This window comes from Bombus flavifrons, chromosome 14 (assembly GCF_040668555.2).
Source record: "Bombus flavifrons isolate JBK064 chromosome 14, iyBomFlav1_principal, whole genome shotgun sequence".
NCBI lineage: Eukaryota > Metazoa > Arthropoda > Insecta > Hymenoptera > Apidae > Bombus > Bombus flavifrons.
This window is the reverse complement of record NC_138455.1, coordinates 6,790,572-6,805,495: the sequence shown is the minus strand read 5'-3', so window position 1 is coordinate 6,805,495 and position 14,924 is coordinate 6,790,572. Positions and strand designations below refer to the sequence as shown.

The 14,924-nt window shown below is 36.2% G+C and overlaps 2 protein-coding genes across 7 annotated transcripts in view; both read left to right on the top strand.

Annotated features, from left to right (window-relative positions):
* The first annotated feature begins 616 nt into the window (after positions 1-616).
* LOC138186924 (uncharacterized) lies at positions 617-6,928 on the top strand. The gene is made up of 7 exons (XM_069127246.1): positions 617-765; positions 1,216-1,301; positions 1,379-1,598; positions 2,056-2,358; positions 2,727-2,909; positions 3,060-5,814; positions 6,392-6,928. The coding sequence occupies exons 1-7, from the start codon at positions 723-725 to the stop codon at positions 6,525-6,527; spliced, it is 3,726 nt and encodes a 1,241-aa protein (XP_068983347.1). The 5' UTR covers positions 617-722; the 3' UTR covers positions 6,528-6,928.
* A 4,880-nt stretch (positions 6,929-11,808) lies between these two features.
* Positions 11,809-14,924, top strand: part of LOC138186703 (prominin-like protein) — a 71,808-nt gene continuing 68,692 nt past the window's right edge. For all 6 annotated transcript variants that reach the window (XR_011174968.1, XM_069126811.1, XM_069126808.1 and 3 more), the window contains exon 1: positions 11,809-12,229. Coding sequence is in view for 5 of the 6 variants with exons in the window: in XM_069126811.1 (XP_068982912.1) it covers positions 11,824-12,229 (406 nt within the window). In the remaining variant the exon portion in view is untranslated. The remainder of the gene's footprint in view (positions 12,230-14,924) is intronic.

Sequence of the window (14,924 nt, the reverse complement as noted above, 5' to 3'; positions counted from 1 at the left end):
TCGTTGTATGTTAGGATTGTTCTTCTATAAAACATGAAATATATAACGTACCACATCCCTACTTCTCTTTTTATATTATTATTTGGAATATATATATAGTGTATATACTATTGGCAATTTTATATCTATATCTAATACAAAATAATATAAAATTGTCAATTATATCATTCATCATATGTACAGATTATTGTATATTTGTACAGATATATCATTGTACAGATTATATATTATTATAAAAAATTGTTTGGTAATTTATGTTATATTCATTAGTAATTTATATTAATTTCTCTCTTATTACTTGATGTTTGTCATTTTTCTCGACATTTCGAAGATGCCATTGGTTTGTCACGAAATTTCATAAGTTTATCGACTATTTCTAAAAGAGTTGCATCTTCATCGCAATTAGGGATATTCTCTTTTAGCTGTAAACTAGTACAAAAATTAGGAAATGAAGAAAAGTGGGTCTGCGAATATCGTGTTTCCTGCCTGTGGTATATAAATGCAGTGATTTTAATTGAACGAATAATCTAAGCTTCAGAATTAATTTGACTAGGAAAAGATAATGAATTTGATGGATGTTCGTCAGGTTCCTGCCTTCGGTTTACGATGATGGCATTCAGAGTATCAGGAAATCGGTGACAGGAAGACCACTTCCTAGCGCAAGACTAGTGACCACGGTGATTCACGAGGACAAAGATGTCCCCTTGGAAGCTGTTACTCACATGCTCATGCAGTGGGGACAGTTTGTCGATCATGATTTAACAGGTGGGAATTTTCAGCAATTTTTGAAAATGATAGTTCCGTACGATTAATTATAATTACGTTTCCACAAGTTGAATGTTCAATTTTTTCAATCCGAATTATTCCTTAACGCGTGAAATCTTCCTTAAAAAATTCTACAATTTTACCTAATAAAATTCGTGCAAATCAAAGAATGATAGCGACTTGAAACTTGAGAGGAAACCAAATACATAAATTTAACGTTCCATTTTTCCAATGTGGCTTTATTTAAAACGTTTTAGGAAATTAATTTGAGAATCTATTTAAATCAAAAAACGATAATCAGCGAACATTGAGAAGGAAACTAGAACTCTGTCAATTGAAACGTAATTATAGATTTCCATAAATTTAATACCCAATTTTCCTAGTCAGAATTACTAAACAATATTCGAACCATCAAGATAGAAATTTTCTCATCTCATGTGCTCCTTTTAGCCACCGGGCAAGGCAGAGGATTTAATGGCTCTATACCACAATGTTGTCTGAAATTCGGATCCGGTTTCCAACCACCGGAATTCATGGTACATAATTGCACTTATAACTGGATCCTCTACCACTCATTAATTGATTTTTCTAAGAGTAAAATATATCTCCACAGCATCCAGAATGTTTGCCAATATCAGTAAGCAAACACGATAATTTCTTCGGTCCTTTGGATGTTAAATGTTTAGAGTTCGTTCGAAGCGGCTCAGCACCGAAAGAAGATTGTGAATTTGGCCCCAGAGAGCAATTGTCACAGGTGACAAGTTATCTAGATGCTTCTGTGGTATACAGCAACAGCGCCTTTCAAACAGACTCCTTACGATTATTTCGGAATGGTGAGACTTTATTTATAAATTTAATTTATCTAAAAATTCACTCAAGAACGATACTTTATATATATATTTTTTTTTTCCTTTCATATTTTATATTATAAAACTTGGAGGAAGCCTAAGGCACCCAAAGCGAATTAAAATTTTAAAAGAGGACCAGTGTTGCGTATTTTTAATTATATTTAATTAATTAATTTAATAATTCGTTTCCTTAAATTCACAGGTACAATTTTTTTCACCCTTTTTTCCTTTTTTTTTTTTTAAATCAAGCAACGAAAGTGAATTAAAACTTTGAAGAAGATCGGAATAAGTTTAATGTTACGTTTGTTCAATTAGAATTCGTAGAAAATAATTTCATCCCGTTCTTTTTGAAAATTTTTATTTGTATCAATTTAATTAATTATATATTAATTTGTAATTTGATTAATATGTAATATTTTTACATGTAATATTATGTTCACAGGTTTATTGCAATATGGGAGGATTCAGTCGCAGAGACCGGTGCTGCCTAAACTCGATTCCGATCTCTGTAGACGCGGATCATTATCCACGAATTGCTTCAAAGCTGGCGATGGTCGTCTCGGCGAGCAACCTGCCCTCACGTCTCTTCACGTAGCGTTTTTGAGGCTTCACAATAGAATCGCGACGAAACTTGCCGCGTTGAATGCTCATTGGAGCGACGAGAAACTATTTCAAGAATCCCGGAGAATCGTCGCGTCCATTGTCCAGCACATCACCTACAGAGAATTCCTGCCCATTGTTCTTGGTAAATTGAACGTTGAAATGGAAATCGAATTACTCGAACGATTCTGGTTCTTCTGATATCTATAACACTACGACGATTGGCTAGTTCCGCCATGAATTAACATCTAAATATAGTTTTGTTATTTTCGAAGAAAATTTCCAAATGTTATTTATACATCGTCAAATAATAAATCCATAAGAGAACTCTTCGCAATGATAGTTGTGACGAGGATTTCCTTCATGACTAAAATGTCTTATTGATAGTTTCAATGTTAATCGGCTATTATCGAATATAAGGAACTTGATCGGTTAGTTATTATCGGATATCAGAATTGAGCGTAGTTGAAAAAGGATGTAGAGATAGAAGTAACGGTGATCGAAACATTCCAGGTCAAGACGTGATGAAAATATTCGACCTCGAACTCTTAAAGAAAGGCTATTACGAAGGTTACGACCCAACAGTGAAACCAACTGTCGCGAATGCGTTTTCTACGGCTGCCTATCGCTTTGGGCACTCTCTGGTTCAACAGAGCTTCGTTCGATTTAACAGCGATCATCAGCCAATTTTCAACAGTCAGTATTCTATCTTGGAAAATCTTCTATCTAGAAATACAATGTACAAGGCACTTCCTAATTAACATATAAAAATTGCTACATTAGAATGCTAGAAAATCACGATATAACATAAAGTAGCAAAAGTTTCATAATTTCTTCAATTTACAGATGTTTCCATCCACAACGAGTTCATGAATCCAGCAAACCTGGAAACAGCCGGCTCAGTGGATCGTCTTCTTCTTGGTCTGATCAATCAAAACGCCCAAAGAAGAGACGAGCACATAAGCGAAGAGTTAACTAACCATCTGTTTCAAACTCCAAGATTTCCCTTTGGAATGGATCTAGCTTCGATCAACATCCAACGAGGCAGAGATCATGGAATTCCCCCATACGTACAATGGCGAGAGCCCTGTGCTCTATCGCCGATAAAAAACTTTGACGATTTAGAGAGAGTTATGCCACCATCCACGGCTAGAAGGTTCAAATTAGTCTACTCGTCTGTCGAAGATATTGATTTATTCACTGGAGGACTTGCAGAGAAATCAGTGAAAAGCGGTTTAGTTGGACCCACGTTTGCTTGTATAATTGGCCAGCAGTTTAATAATATACGTAGAGGAGACAGATTCTGGTATGAGAATTCAAAGCAGGAAAGCAGTTTCACACCTGGACAGCTCCAACAAATCAGGAGAGTCACTCTAGCTCAAGTTCTTTGCTCAACTATGGATAGTATAGAGACTATACAACCATTTGTATTCTTGACACAGGATACTCTGAAGAATCAACGTAGGCCTTGCAACGATCCTATTATTGGACAATTGAATTTAGAATCATGGGCAGAAAGAGGTCCAAAATTTAGAAGAGAAGGTATCATTGATAAAATAAAGAAGTACGCTTCAGTCAGTACAACCACTTCAAAATCTACAGATTTATACTCTCATAACTTAAACCCTGAAAAAACAAGCGTTCAACAGCAGAACAGGATTGTCGTGAAGAAGCCTTTTGGTCCTGCAGATAATCTAACCATAGTTGTACAAAATAATGCAATTAATTCACCTGTCTTTGTGAACGATGCTATCTATGGGTCCAATATAAAAGTGAATCCCTCGTTGGTCCAGGAAGCACAACAGAGACCAGTTTCTGAAGGATCTATGCCTATTCCAACTTATCTTCCAGCAAAACCTGTGATAATAGCGCATCCTCTAGGAAATCCTGCTTACCCTTATGTTCCATATGCTTTCAATGATCCCAATAATCCTAATCCTTTGAGCCAAGGATATAGACCTAGCTACTCTAGCGATGTTGTATTTGATAGTTTCCCTGGAACCAGTCCAAGACCAACTTTGTACACTTATTATACCAACTTCCAAAAATTGACTACTCAGAAACCTTCTCAAGATGTGGATGCTTATATTACAAGTTATAAACCTCAGGACCATGGATCTAAACCAAGCTCGTGGCCTAATTCACAATATCAAAGTCAACCATCGCCCAAACCAGTTTACAGTTCTACTCAGAGACCTCAAGATGTGGACGCATATATTACAAATTATAAACCTCAGGACCATGGATCTAAACCAAGCTCGTGGCCTAATTCACAGTATCAGAGTCAACCATCGTCCAAACCAGTTTACAGTTCTACTCAGAGACCTCAAGATGTGGACGCATATATTGCTAATTATAAGCCACATGATCATGGATCTGAATTGAATTCGTGGCCTAATTCACAGTATCAGAGTCAACCATCGTCCAAACCAGTTTACAGTTCTACTCAGAGACCTCAAGATGTAGACGCACATGTTGCTAATTATAAGCCACATGATCATGGACCTGAATTGAATTCGTGGCCTAATTCACAGTATCAGAGTCAACCATCGGCCAAGCCTGTTTATAATTCGCCAGAGCACAATAATCAAGAACATGGAATCAATATTTGGCAGAAATTGCAATATAAGCCTGTGGTTTTGGTCGGTCAAACAGATTCTGGTAATTTACAGAGCTATGCACAAACTTCGAACCACCCACAGAGTTATCTAAAAGATTCTGAAGATACGTACATCAAACCTGCAAATAGCCAACATGATTACGTAAAAGATTTCGAAAATAGGTATACCACGTGGTCTACCGTCTCTTCTGATAAGAAGACTGAGGAGACAGTAGTAAATGATCCGTACTATAGACCTTATCAAGAACCAAATAGGAAGCCAATACAGAGTAGTTATGGATCAAGTTATCAAACTGATTTCCCTGGCAGACCTACCGCAAGCTTAAACGACAAAGGAACCACCGTCCACCCTAACGCTTTCTATTTAAGTTCCTCTGCAAGACCAATTTCGAATAACGAATATAATAAAGAGTTCAGTAGCTGGCCTGCCAGTCAGAACGATTATGATATAGCGACTCACTCGACTCCTGTTTACAGACCAGCGCAGCATGTTAGCGATTATCAGACGAGTAAACCCGAGAACTCTTATCAGAATGTGCAACCTAAACCGTCGAAAATTCACAGCGTGACGATTATCACGGCGAGTCAAAGCGGAAACGAGGTCGACAGACTCGAGAATCGAGTTACCAGTGAAGTTCCAAGACCGTTGACTACCCAAATAGCCAACGACAGAGCGAAAAGGCCTGGGCAGTATTATTACGAGAAGAACGTGCTACATCGGTATCCAGATAAGATGGAGGATCAGCCAGCGTATAACGCTGAACAGAGACATAAATCAACGAGCGACGAGGTGTCGATCGATGATACTCTTATCGTGGCTTCCGTGAGGAATCAGTTTATCGATGGAAATGGGAATAATACAGACGTCAAGACAATGAGTCAGACGAGAAATGAATCGTCCGATAGCACAACAAGCGATGATGTGGATTACGGTCTCGGCGATGCTTTCTCAGAAGAAACTGAAATTCCGCCAAGCTACAGGTATACATTTTATTATCTTTGCGTATGTTGTCTTCCTACTACGATAACGGCTATTTACAGTCGACAAAATGCTCGAAAAATTCTCTCTATTGTCACCGCTTCGTAAGATTCTTATCTTAATCGGTGTAGATAGAAGATAACGAACATTTATTGTAGGTGCTTACGCGTGTGATTTTACAACGTTTCCTCATTTCCCTGTTCCCTTTTTGATAGTGCAAAGTAACACAGTTTCAATTTTTCGTACTTTGGAAACGTTTCGTTCTTGGGTCATCAAATGGGTTTCGAAATTGCAGTTCGAGTTTCTTACCAATTTTTCAGATACTCCGGCATATGAACAAGGTCTCTTCTCGATGCATCGAGGTGATCGATAGAATAGTGCGAAGTAACGTAATTGAATCTCTGTAATCCCTCTTATCTTTATAATACTTCGTTCAAAATTACAGTCCGGAGTTTCTTGGAATTTTGAAGATTTTATGAAATACGAACGAAACTCCTCTTCGACGTAATTCAACGATTCATCGAAGCGTTGGCTCATAAAATTAGAAGAACACGATTTACATTTTTCTCGTGATTTCAGAACGAGTCATTGGCTGAACCCACATGAGGACACCAGCCTACCGTCAGCTCTGGAGATGCCAAAAATCCCATCAGACAAAACCAGCGCCGCCAAGGAACTACCAAAACCTATGAAGCTGAGAAATTACGCCGTGTAACAATAAGTCCTCTTCCTATCTTCATTTTTACATTCGCTGAACGGTCGTTCCACTTGGTTCGCCACTGCGTGATTCTCGCGAATTAGAGAACGTGTAATTAATTTAATTCTAGACGTAGATCGTTCGCAACGTTAGTATTTATTGTTCTTTTACAATGATCTTCACTGCGTGAAATGATCGATGGCTTTTAATTTAGCTTGTAAGTGCCGGCATTCAATCCATTGAGGATCAACATTTCATTTATAATTTCGTATTTTAGTCAATTCCAACAAGAAAGTTGTAAAACTCTATTGAATCCGCATTGTGGATCCTCAAAAATATTCTATAAATTTGCAGAAAAACTTTCTTGCTGCTATCTCCTCTTCCGCTTAAAAATGTTGTATCTTACTCGTTTGTTACGATATTAATTCATCTCGCGAAAGATCTTACAATTTTATACAGTTTGATTTGATGATACAATTGGGCTATTTTGCTAGCTTCTTTTCTCTGAATTATAGAAGTTCATTTCGTGTCTATAATTTATGGCGGGCTTGTGTAATATTATTCTGTAATATTTATTATTCTAACATATTTTTTGTATCTTGATGAAACGACGATAGTTTTATCTTTTAATTTAGATTACTACACTGTTTATCCTTAATGGGTTAATGATCATTAGACGTTGATAGTCGTGCGAGACGCGCGTTATTTATGTAGAGGAATAATACACACGACGAGGGAGTATTGCACAATGATTGCATGCGCTTAGAACGTTTCTCAAGGGTCGGATGGAATGTGTAGCCTAGTTTTATGCCAATTTTAAACCGTCTCAATGCGCCGCCTGGAACTACTCCGGACTATTTTCAGATGCAGTTCCCGTGTCACTGCGTTTCATATGCCGCCTCTCTACACCAGTAATTTTAATTACACCTTTAGCAACCTCCCTATGTTTCATCCTAACGAACCGTTCTTTAGAGTAACGAAGCATTCTCTTCGAATAGTATCGGTCGACACCGCCGTCGTTTCTCAATTAACACCGGTATAGTATTATGAAATTATGGTACTTGATCAGCGTCGATTTAATAAGCGAATCGAATTAGCCTACATTCGTCTTCTTCTTTTCGATTGTAAAACACGCTTAAATTGTAGATGATGATTATTAAATTCGATCAAAACGTTATTTTCCTCCACGTTCAACTGTGACAGTCATTGGAAATTGAACATCGATCGATCAATGGTACGGCTAAACACAGTGGATTTCAGATCTTTGGTTTTTCATATATTCGTTAAAGTATGCAAACAATTTCGTCAAAACATTTTTTTTTAACTCGAATCGATAGCCGCTAGAGCGATGGATTTCACTTTTTCTCTCTCTCTTTTTTTTTTTTTTTTGGTTTTTATATTAGTCCAAAGTGGCGAGTGATTTTGACGAAAGTTCAGTTCGAATAGATCGCCGTTGGAACTACGAAACTCGTTAAAATAGTGGATTTTAAACCTTCTAGTTTCTATATGAATGGAAACACGAAAGTGCTTTTAACAATTGCCTACACGGTAGAATCTCGATTACGAGAACTAATAGTGACGCATACTGATGGAATAACAGCGTTCTTTAGGTAATTGAATGACTTTGTTCTCGTACGATTTTAAATATTGAAAACGTTTCTAACAAGGAATCATCTGCAATTTTGACGTTGTTCAAAGTAAAATTAAATCGTTCGATTAAATCACGATTTGATAATCAAAATCCATTTTACATTTATTATCATCGTGCCTTAATTTCAATCATTCATGTATTACAGGAGCAGATTCACCAGTCATCTATTACATATTTAGGTACAAATCAGAAATTTAGTATTAAATTTAATTTAATTGAAGCTTTCTGCAGATCTGAAGGAATTTCATAGTTGTTCGTTAGAGATAGAAGTTTCAGGAAACTGGCGGCAAATAAAGCTCACTAGCTACGTTACTCCCGAAGAGTAGAGAAGGTGTTTCGCATCTCGAAGAAAATTCGGTCTTTAACATGCCATTAAATGAAACGTCGAAGGCTGCCTCAATGGCTATTCAACTTGTAAGCCCCGCTTGGAAAGTTCTTACTTTGAACACTCTGGTACTCACTGCTATAAATTATAAACCTTCCTGGAAGATACATTCCATACTTTTACTGAATCTTAGCGGAGTGCAAAGTTGGAATTTCCTTCGTCGATGGGGAAACAAAAAATCAATATTTTCTGATTTCACAACGTGCACATAAAATATTGCAGATTCCTGAAGTAACTGTTAACAAAAGAGTCAATGGGTTTATAATATTAATATCGACGATCAAGACGTTTTCTTCGAAAAGAATAGATTGGTACGTTGCATGGAAGAATACTAATTTTTACAAAATTCGGAATTTTTCATTCTGTCTAGTATGAATCAAATATTCTAACGATTAATTCTAAACTAAATATTCTCAGTATTCTAAACTTCAGTTTCCGTAATAAACAGGTATAGTAAATATTCTAAACTTTGATTCCCATAAAATTGAAAATTTTTTATTTCAATTCTCACAAAATTAAATATTGCGAATTGCAGTTCCCACAAAGTTAAAAATTCTATATTCTAATTGTATAAAATTAAATATTCTAAATTCCAATTCCCACAAAATTAAAGATTCTAAGATTGAATAAAATAAATCGTAGAGCTCGTAAAACAAAAGAATATATTCTCATCTCCATAAAAATTTCTTTCCTCTTCCAAGAATAAATGGCGATTCTGGTCGTATATTGCGGAAAAACAGATGCTCGATCTAAGTGATCGCTAGGCGGTGGTTTTCGGGTCATCAGAGAGCAGAGGCAACAGTCGATCGAAATGCAGTTTTCGATGTCACGACCTGGATCCGCTGTTTCTGCGGTTTGCTACGTGTTAACCGGGCTCGATGATGAGAAACGATAGAAACTCGGAGTTTGGCCAAACCAGTTCGTCCGAAGCGACTCGTTTCAATCGTTCGCGCTGTACTTTATTGCAACACCGTTACGATATGCAATAAAACATCACTCTTTATACTCGGTAACAATAAAAAGATCTGCATAAAAATTGAAATAACATTTCCAGCAATCGTTTCACGCGACGAATGGCTTGGTTAAAAGCAGTTGTTACCGGACTCGATTTGCCAATTCCGCGAGACTTTCTTCTTAATTACAGGGAATGACCTTTTCCACGACTTCTTTCCCTTTTCTTTATTTCTCTTTTTTGGTTGTTCGATTAAACTAGTCCACAAAAGTGGATCTCTTCGTGAAAGCTTGGCCAGACTGGCATGGATTGGCACCAATGAAAACAGCCAATTGCAGCTACACCCGTTTCCAACATTCTGCTTCTTCGACATCTCATGGAAAATCTTTTTTTTCGATAAATGCAGAACGTGAAATTCCGGTTTAATATAGGTTACATACACTGGCGGATATAAATAAGTATTAGGTCACCAGTATGGTTATAACCATAGGTTATCAGTATGTATTACGAATTGAATATTTTTCACTGCTTTCATTTTCTAGTTATTTTATTATAAATGTGTCATTCTATTCGCACTACGTGCGAAATACCAGATAAAATAAAATTTTTTAGAAAAATACGTGTAAAGTATAAAAATGCAACGAGTATGTGTTCTAATATTTGTGGTCAGCAGTGTATACCGATCATATTAAAAATTAGAATCTATGGAGCAAAGTGATTCTAAATATCAGCTAACGATATTCAATCCAAATATAAAATCTAAAGATCATAAACGTATCAACGATGCTTATCAGCGACTCGAAATTGAACGTCTTTAATTGCCATGATAACTTTTCGTAACACTTTGTGCCAACTGGTTTTGATTAATCAAAGTTTCTGCACGAAAGAAATTCGCGGTGCTTATCTTTTAAGTGGATTATCGAACGATTATACAAGTTAAATTATTCGAAGGCAAATTGAATAGATTGATCACTTATGAAACATGGAAAAATAGATCGAATCTTTCTGGTTATCAATTCAGACAGAATTAATCGACAAGAATTATAAAATTGTGTAATATTTATTTTACGTCACAGAATATGTATTTAAAATTACTGGAATGGAAAAAGATGGTTCATGAAGTGAAAGAAATTTTTTGAAATTAATTTCATATTAATTATGAATTTACTTTGTTGAATTTAATTTATCGACATAAATTTACAAGTTTTAAAAAACAAGAAGATGAAAATAAACAAGATGTTTCGGTGCAGTGTCAACACAATATTCTTTTAAGTAAAGCTCTCCTGGAAAGTTGCATCAAATCAATTAAATGACGTAAGAAACATCATGCATCTTTCGTCATGATTCTCACGTTAATTTGCCGTTGCTCCTCCTTTTGTCTTTGCAATTACCGCAGAAAAACAATCCTTCTATCATGCCCATGACACCACAATTAATTAAAACACAATCTTTCGCGCTTCAGGAACAAGGACGCGTGTTTCAAACTTGCGGGAAAAGTCACGCCCTCTGATTGGTCCGTTCTCCAGACTATCGAGCCTCCACCAATCGCGTGAGACCGCGAAAATCAATCCTTATAACCGGTAAAAGTATCTCTATCACGTTGCTCCAAAAATTAAAAATACTCAAATGGCATTCTTCAAATTACATTTAACATTATATCAATAAGAACAATGCCAAAGTAGGTTACAAATCTAAATTAATTCGCAGAACATCATACTCCTTTCAACTCCTTTTCAACAGTAAAATCTGAAAACAAGTATTCCTTATAAAATATTCTTTATACATAATTATTATGCAGAAAGCGATACAAAGTTACCGATGAAAAAAGGTATAAAGAAGATACAGAAAATTCGCAAGAATGAACAGTAAAAGTTGGGAACAAGGGAACCAGCAACATTAACATTAATCTTCTATTACAGAAAATATTACAGTAAATATTCTTCATAAAATATTTATTATCTATAATCATTATACAAAAAGCAATAGAAGGTAGGCGATAAAAATATATAAAGGAAATAAAAAAATGCGCGAGGATGCGTCAACAGTAAAAGCTAAGAACAAATGGATCAGGCATGTCAAAGGGAACTTTTTATTATAGGAAAAAAGACATCAAATGTTCCTTACAAAACATTCATTATACATATTTATTACATAGAAATTACTACACAAGACCACAATTATTACAATACGAAATCATCGATAAAGAGAATACATAAATATAAAAAAGGTAAAGAAAATACGCCACGGGTCGTTGAACGATAGGAACGAGCGGACACGAACTACGCACGAAGCTTTGCTTCGGCTCGAGTGCGGCGGAGGAGTGGGGATGGTTCGGTTCCGCGTGCCTGCGAGACGAGCCGAGGCATCAGTTCGTAGCGACGCGTCCCTGGCGCAAGTCGCTGTCATGTTTTTCGTACTGTTCGGTGGTTTTCGGCCGAGTGCCGTGGTGCATTATGGATTCGCGGTTTTCGGTCTGCTCTCTGTTCTTCTGGTGTCGTGTCCAGTTAACTGCCAGGAGACACTGACCAATCGGATGCGGGTGATCAGCGAAGATCTGGACCGGCAGCTAAACGGGATCATGGCATCGCAGGGTATCAACTATACGAGAACGAACACGACCGGGCTGCTCTACAACGCCACCACGTATTTCAACCCCAAGGGCATGGGCCAGCTGTACAACGTGACCAACATGTTCATCGACTTCGTGCAAAGCAAGCAAGCCTATCCCGAGGGTGAGTGATAACATCGTTGGAGAATTTTGTTGCAATGGTTCATATGGTTTTATAGGTTATAGGTTATAGGGCTAGGGACAGGTTTTACGCGGCTTTGGTTACGCCCTGTACCGCGCGCTCGAAAATGGCCGGCTGCTTGTTGGTAAACAGATCGCTGTCAAAAAAAATATTAGAATTGTGTAATTCCATGCTAAATGAAATTAAATTGGATTCATTCTCGAGATCTGTCGAGATTCTAAGGATAATTCGATATAGGTTTGGGTATATTATAACGTGGAAGGTTGTTAGTGGATTTTTATGCTTAAGTACACCGTGGATAGGGTATAGGATACACTGCTGGGTAATATTGTAAGTTTATTTAGTTTTATGGAGATTTGTGTGATTTATAAATAAAGGTAGATATGAATTGTTTTGTGCAACTCGATTTACGTATTGTACCTTATTTTGAATATATTGCTGCATCTTCAAATTACTATAACATAAAACTACTTGCAAATAATGGCAATTAATTGTACGTACAAATAGTACAAAACGTACTTTATTTCGTAGTGTATATTTTTCGAATTTTTATGCGATGAGTTGTTGAACGAAAAAGAACGAATAGCTGCAGCAATAAATGTATAAAAATTCAAATACATGTCAAAGGCATGTAATACAAAACTCAGTTTCAGAGTATAGTCCTAGCGATAAATCATTGAAAACGCTAAAAAATTACATCGAACGTATAATCCTATCTTGCAGTGTAAACGCGTAATTTCTTTTGAAAACACAAGTGTACTCCGAAAAGACGTTTTTCTTCTGGTTGAGTTTATGTTGTTATGAGAGATTCCGAGATTGCTTTTACAAGAGAGGAACATCCTGTGATCTTCTGTTATCAATAAGCTCATTCACTCCAGTTATATTTATCACCAAGGATTTTATAGACCCCTGTATTTACATGTTTGACCGATGAGAAGCTATATTCTCCGAAAAGTGAAAGGAAAACACGGTTGTATTATTATTATTATTGTCTCTGTTACTCAAATATTATTGGATTTCTCGAAGCACATATTTTTGGGATTCTTGTTAATCGATTCATTCCATTACATTCATTACATTGTATGCATGCATTTCCATTATTTTCTCTGTTACTACAAGATTCTTGTATTCTTAACGTTCCCGACAGTCGATTTATTCCATTGTACTGCGAAAAATCTTAAAAAATCCAATAAGTATGTTCTTTAACCGAACAATTTTTCCTCAATTTTCATCGATTATTATAACTTTCCAGGAAGAAAATAACATGTTATATCTCGATGAGAAAAATAAGTCAAGAATACTTAAACAAATAAAATGTATTATCTAACACAACGTTAGGCTTCGAGAAATTTCAAAAGCTGAAATCCCGAAATTCCAGAAACGATACAATGCGTTCGTCAACTCGACAGTTTTTCCTCAATTTTCATCGCGACGATATCAATCTCTACCTGTTTCGCCTTTCGATTGATCTCGAATTGGCCAGAAAAATTCCGTCCTTTTTTTCACAACTCGTCGGCGTTTCCATCGGATCCGACATTTCAGGAATTCCCACGCGAAACACAGCGTCGATCGTTGGGAAAAAAAAGGCGATAACTTGCTGAACTATCCGGATCAACGACCCTTTCGTCGCGTTTAACGTAGTAGGAACAGAGGGCCCGCGCATCTATATCAATTCTAGCAGGAAGTTGATAGCGAGCGTTCGTCATCGTCCAACCGACCTGACATCGTGTCGTCTACCATACTCGTTTCACCTCTTTCCGCCTCTTCTTTGCCAATAATGCATTACTTCACCTCTTCCTCCCTTCCTTCCTTCCTTCCTGCTATCGTTCTTCATCCAATTCTGAAGAGCATTGACAATCGAAGGAGCTTCGTCGGTGATCTATTTATTATCCAGCGGTCTCAGTGGCTCTCAATCTCTTACTCCATTTGGCTAAAAGAAGCCAAGGAAACGTGTATCGATTAACACACGCTTCGTGGTTGCTGATGAGACAGCGTTTCCTTGTAGGAATTTTAAATCTCAGAACTTTCGGTTAGCGCGACCATTGCCACGAATTCTGTGTAATCTGATTAAGATATATTTTAATACACTATTATATATAGGTATATTAATTGATATGCGTTATACTTAAAATATATTGCTATATTAATACACTATTATACTGTATACTACTATATAAGTATATTAGTATATTCTAAGTATAGCGTGCAACGTATTGTATTATTTATTATATTTTTATATATTATTGTGTATGTATTGTTATATTTAAGTATTTATCAAGTATATTGTTTAGAATTATTTATTTTGCCTTTTTGTATATATTATTTATTATTGAGTATATTATCAAGTATATCAGTATTGTGTTAGTATTAGTATTAATATAAAATGCACTATAGCATTTAATTGCAGAATAATATACTGCACCTGCACACTTTATCTTTGACAATGTTTGTTCTATATTTGCTATGGATTTTTACGAATTTTTATATTTTCATCAACGTGAGTGAAGAATTTTGAATGTAAATAGGTTTCATGTACTAAATATTATAGTAAATACTCTATTACGTACAGGTTGCCAATAAGAATAATACTATCTAAAATAACTCTTGTTACCCATTGGAGTGCAATGAAACGTCGAATATAGAGAAAATATTTGAAAAATCCATGTCGCAAAAGTTT